The sequence below is a fragment of the Sinocyclocheilus grahami genome, unplaced genomic scaffold (assembly GCF_001515645.1).
Source record: "Sinocyclocheilus grahami isolate Dianchi unplaced genomic scaffold, SAMN03320097.WGS_v1.1 scaffold409.1, whole genome shotgun sequence".
In the NCBI taxonomy this organism is placed as follows: Eukaryota; Metazoa; Chordata; class Actinopteri; order Cypriniformes; family Cyprinidae; genus Sinocyclocheilus; species Sinocyclocheilus grahami.
The window spans coordinates 1395058-1401036 of NW_015505588.1; the positions used below are offsets into that span (position 1 = coordinate 1395058).

General features: G+C 41.1%; 1 protein-coding gene across 1 annotated transcript; it reads right to left on the reverse strand.

The window, feature by feature from the left end:
• Positions 1 to 1954: 1954 nt before the first annotated feature.
• lingo2 (leucine rich repeat and Ig domain containing 2) lies at positions 1955 to 4643 on the reverse strand. Its single transcript, XM_016232353.1, has one exon. The coding sequence runs from the start codon at positions 4634 to 4636 to the stop codon at positions 2789 to 2791; it is 1848 nt and encodes a 615-aa protein (XP_016087839.1). The 5' UTR covers positions 4637 to 4643; the 3' UTR covers positions 1955 to 2788.
• Between the last annotated feature and the right edge of the window lie 1336 nt (positions 4644 to 5979).

Consider the following 5979-nt stretch of genomic DNA (forward strand, 5'->3'; position numbering starts at 1 on the left):
CCAGTCCAGTCTGTGCTGAAACGCTACTGTCAATCAAACTATCGTGGGAGGGCCTTGGTCTGTGTGACGTCACACAGACAGGCATCTGAGATCGGCTTGATTTGAGAAAAGGGAAAATAATTTAACGAGATAAAAATAAAAACCACTGGGTGAATTTTTATCATTATAGGGTGGTTGTGTACACACACTGCCAACACACATTTCAGTTCAAACAACTTGTAAAAGTGCATGTCACATCCGATGACCCCTTTAAAAAATATGCATTCTCAAGGTTCAAAACATCTGAAAATCTAGACTGGAAGTCAAAGTCACTTTGATGGTGCAAGACAGTTTGAGGGAACAACCTGCAAACTGGCATTAGGAATATTGAGGAAATAAGTATACTGACATTATTACAAAAGATCAGATATACTCTGACAGCAAGTACAAAGAATAAAATAGACAGAACGCTTTGCCATGTCAAACATAAGACCATAATATTTAACACATCAAATTTAAAGTTTGAGTTAGTCATGTAGTTTGAGAAAGGACTTTGTAGGGACTTATTAGGTCAAAGATGATTAATTTAGGGACGTCTATGTGTGCTGTTGTGAGTGTGTTTTTTTGTGAAGTAGTTTTTCTAATCCCCTTGAGTTGAAAATGGCAGCATCTGACCCATTAACCGTAGTCAACCTAATTTTAGTTTTTCTCAGGCAATAGCATGAGTGTCCTTCTTTCTGTCCAGAGGGACAGCAATAACACAGACCAAAAGGAGTGAAAAGGGCCAATGAAACAGTTTTGCATGTGGTCCTTTGGGTTTGACTGAGATTAGAGAAATTAGAATATTCCTAATGTTGGCCAGTAACCCCATAGTGTCTTTGGGGAAATCAATAGTTACAAAACAGACCAGGGTCTCAAATTAGGTCTCCCTTGGCAGTAGTGGGAATTCTGCTTTGATGGGTGGCTTTATGGTTAGTGCACAGCCTTATAGATCTGGTTTTAAGATGCAGAAATTAAAATATTCCTAATGTTGGCCAGTAACCCCATAGTGTCTTTGGGGAAATCAATAGTTACAAAACAGACCAGGGTCTCAAATTAGGTCTCCCTTGGCAGTAGTGGGAATTCTGCTTTGATGGGTGGCTTTATGGTTAGTGCACAGCCTTATAGATCTGGTTTTAAGACGCAGAGACACCACTTGTTCAGGTAACTTCATATGTTTGTGTTCTGACTGTCTTTAGAAAAAGACTATGGGGAAAAAAGAGGACAAAAGTTCTAACTAACAATTAAGAAGCAATAAAAACATCTCCCCCTTGTCAATTTGTATAATTAGTGCTATCATCCACTGTGATTTTCAATCCATTCAATCCATGTTTCTCAACACATTGTTCATCGGCATGATGGATGTGGCATGATGGATGTATCTTACCTACTCATTTCCCTCATGTCACAGGGTTAACAGCTTTTCTAGAGATATTTCTCTAGATAACATGTGCTTCCTGCTGTGGAGACAATGGATGCAAAGTATCTTAGTTCAGCAGCATTCGGTTTCATCTTATCCTCACATACATTTTCTCTGATTCATCCAGTTTCTTTAGTTCAACCTCAGATTGCCTAACAATGTTTGGACAGCAGAGTTATATGTAAACCACTTAAATTATATGTAATTAAATTGTCTTTCAAAGTGTATAAAATATACCATATCCAAAGATACACTGTACTTAGCAGTGTGAAATTATATCAATTTAAATATTATATATATGCAATTAGATAAATCTAAATACAACATCAGAATACAAATCAATATTCTTTATTCCACATACATGTATTTTGTTCTTTTACTTTGAACTGTTTACAATCTAAATGATTCAACAACAAAATGAGAAACTACCACAACAAAGTCAGAATTTCTTACTAGGGAAGGAAAGAAAAAGAAAAATAATTATTAAAAAAATGAATAATGGTATATCGACTGGAAATGGAGACATTTTGTATTTTGTACCAGATGAGGGGTTAGAGTCACAGAAATGGACAAGAACACAACTAAAAATGGTGTGTATACTTGCAGCAAAATCATGAATTTAAACCATTTGAAAATCTTCACCTTGTATTATTGAGTTTGAACAAAAGGCCTTTTGCTAATAAATAATCTCTCTTCTTTTTTTCCAGATTATAAACAAATATAATATTCTTCATATCAGGAGAATAACTTGGGGTAGACAAACGGCACACATGTTCCCCGGAGTAACATTTCACACCCGCTAAAGCCCTTTGTCCTCCATCCTCAAACAGTTTGAGTAGCGAGACGATGGCTTGGTCACACAGTATTTCCTTCGAATCAAGGCCTGTTCAAATTTTGGCGGTCATTGCATTTCGTGAACAATGCAACAAAAGAAAGTGTTTATACATGTTAACATATACATACATAACTGAGCATTACGTACATATACGCAGGATAATGAGGGAGAGAACAGATTACGATCATCTGTTGGTCGCAGTGAGAAAGCATGTGCGAGCCTCGGCAAATAAGAGTAATACTTGAATTTTACAAATCGGTTCTGTACACAATTTGTGTTGGAGTGTTGGTGAACATCCCCTCTTAACAAGAGGGTTTCATACAAATTGAAAGTGGTTCATTATTGACACATATTATTCCCCTTTCGCATCCAGTGAAATCCAAGCTTAACCAAAACCTGGACTGAACCTTAGGGACTGTTGAGTTTCCTGGCATTGGTTTGAAGGAGTCCTGTTCCAGGTAGCATTTGTGAAACAAAGATCAGGGTAAATTCCTACTGGTATTACTTTCAATGTCTTAAATCATTTTCATGTTAAAGCGACGTGGTCCAGCACCCTGGTCCGCCTCCTCAGCAGAGGTCCCATTGGACTTTGAGCGTGGCACGTACTCAATATCAATGTTGTTTTTATGTTTGCCTTTTCCTCTACTCCATACAAACAGGAGCAGGAAGCAGAAGAGAACCACTCCTAGGAATGTGAAACAGCCCATGGCTGTAGAAACTAAGATAGTCTTTAGGTCCAGGCCAAAGGTCACATTGGGGAGGTTGGTACCATTGGCAGTGGCATTGCTTGAATCCGTGTAATGCTGGGTCCTGTTGGCATACAGCGAGCCCAGACTTTTCACTGCCAGTGATACCATAAGAGTGTCATTGCCTGCCGTGTTAGAGGCCACACACATATACACACCGTCATCCTGAACCTCCGCCGCCTTGATATCCAATGAGCCGTTGTTGTGGACTATCACCCTGCCATGGCTCCTGTTGGTCAGGTGCCTCCGACGTGGGGTGACCCAGGAAATAGTGGGCCGTGGGGTCCCCTCTGCGCTGCAGTGTAAACGGGCTGACTGTCCCTCCTCCACGGACACCATCTGAGTCCGGTTTTCTCTTATCTTCGGCTTGGTGCAGGTCACGTAGTAGGATAGCAAGGTCTCTTTGAACTCCTTGAAGGGGCGTCCGTGAATTCCTTCCGGAGTGCTGCACTCGGGCTGGGTGTCTCCAAAAGAAATGGAATGGCGTCTTTGCAGCAACCACATGAGTCGGCAATCGCACACCAGAGGATTGTTGTTGATCAACAGCACCTCTAGGGCCTCAGGAGCATGGAATACACCCCTCTCCAGGGTATCAAGGTGGTTGTGGGAGACATTTAGTGAATGGAGCCAGCGGATGCCCTGGAAAGCGTAGGGTTCGATGGACACCAGTTGAGACCCAGCCAACCTCAGTTCACGCAATCGCACCAGGTTCTGAAGCAGGCCACCCTCCACCGTCCGGATACGACTGTAGGAGAGGTTAAGGTGTGTGAGGTAAGGCAGGTGGCGAAGAGCCTGGTAAGGGAAAGTGGACAGGTTGGTGTTGGTAATAGAAAGCATGGTGAGGTTGAGGCCATGCAGAGAATTAGCAGGGACCAAATCTAACGATGGCCAGTTGTCAATCTCTAGGTGACGGAGGTGGAAGAGCTTCTTGAAGGAGTAGGGGTGTAGAGAGCTGATACTGAGGTAGCGCATATGTAGGCTCACCAGGTTGTGCAGGTGGGACAGGGCATCTGTGGGCACCACCGTCAAGTTACAGCGCTCCAGCATCAGGCTCTCCAGTGACAGTAGTCCACTAAAGGCCCGATGGGAGATGTAAACCAGCTCATTGTCTCCAACTTCTAATGACCTGAGGATGCGCAGGTCCTGGAACATATAGTCCACCAGAATGACAACTTTGTTGTCACTGATATCCAGGTTCGTCAGGTTGGAGAGGCCGGAGAAGACGCCTAGAGAGAGGAGCTTGATACGGTTACTCTTTAAGCTCAGTGTGTGGAGGCTGTAAAGCGAGCTGAAGGCTCCAGGCTCAACATAGGCAATGATGTTCCCACTCAGGTCCAGTTCTTCTATGTGTGGATAGACAGCAAAGTCATCAGGGTTGACGGCCGGAATGCGATTCTTGCTGAGATCAAGGATTCGTGTCTCAGTTGGGACTCCATCAGGGATGGCGTTGTAGCGCTTACGGTGGCAGATGACAGAGCGGGTCTGGGCGGAGCACTCGCAGCGAGCGGGGCAGGCCAGAGTGGAGCCCACAAACACGGCCACCAGGGCCAGCCCCAGCAAAGGCTGCCAGCAAGACACGGCTGTGTGCAGCATGACTCGACTCAAACAGTCCACCATACTGTCATGGCTCTGAAAGAAACAGAAAAACAAAAAGTTAGTATATGAACTAACATTGCATAGAAGCCATAAGTAATATACAGGTAGCATCTTTAGCAAAATAATAATAATAAAAAAAAACTTAATCCCACTTATCAATACTGGTTAGTGTCTTGTAACATTATATGCACAACATGGATTCATCTAAAACGGCAGGAGACACCACTCAATGGACTTCATATGAATTTGTTTGTATTGCACATAAAAAAAACTAGCTGATTAGTGTAACCATGCACATACAAATGAACACTGCCTCAGTTCTTGCTTGTGGGTTTGTATGTGCATGGATTGATTCTTTATTGTTTGCACATGAATTCACAGCCCTACGGGTGTCCTGCTGTTTTTCTTTCTCAGTCAGTTCAGTACTTTTGAAGATTTGGACTTTCTCGCCAATACATTTCTGTGTGGTTTTGCAGTTTTCCTAAAGCTGCTTTTTAAATCGAAATCTTTTTCACAAAATCTATGCTCATTAATAATAGTACCTAGCATTATACCTATTTAAAAGAGATGTTCAAAGTAATTGTTAAAGACATATTAATTAAATGCTAATTTAATTATAAACATTCATAGAGTATTACTTAGAGAACAAAGACCATAATTTACACAATTAACTTAATTAACTTAAATAATATGATTTTAGTTTCAAAGTGGACAGCAGCATAAATTATTTTGGTGTTTGAAAGCTTTTGTTCATTATGTCAACAGAAAAACAATTTGCTTATCGGATTCAGCCTTGAACATATAAAAAGTTTGGCTTTATTTTTTCTAATCTCCCTTAGAACTTTCAAAGAATATACATCTACATTAATCATTTGAACAGCATAAACATATATACAGACATAAGACAAACCCGGATTATAGAGATTTCCAAACTGCACTCTGGCGCATCATAAATATAAATAGTTGGAGGGCACAATCCACTGGTGCAGACATTACAGATGCAATTATGTAGATTATTACAAAGGCGGAAAAGATGAGTAAATGAGGCCTCAGAGGTTAATAAAACACATTTACTGCTTTTTTAGACATTCACCTTAATACGACCTCTGCGCAAGACTCAAAACAAATCATAGAATCATATAATTTTTGTCCTGACATCAACACTCATCCAAATTCAAAATCTGTTTATGTGTGTGAGCCCACCTCTAAAAGAGACGCTGACTGCATTTGAGGCCAAACACAATAGTCAGGTGACAATAAAATGTGCAACTTCTTGTTTTTGAACCACCTGTACTGTTTCTTTTAAACTTGTGACCTTTATGTTGGACTCTTTCTGTTGTCACTCTTACCTGTTGCTAACGTTT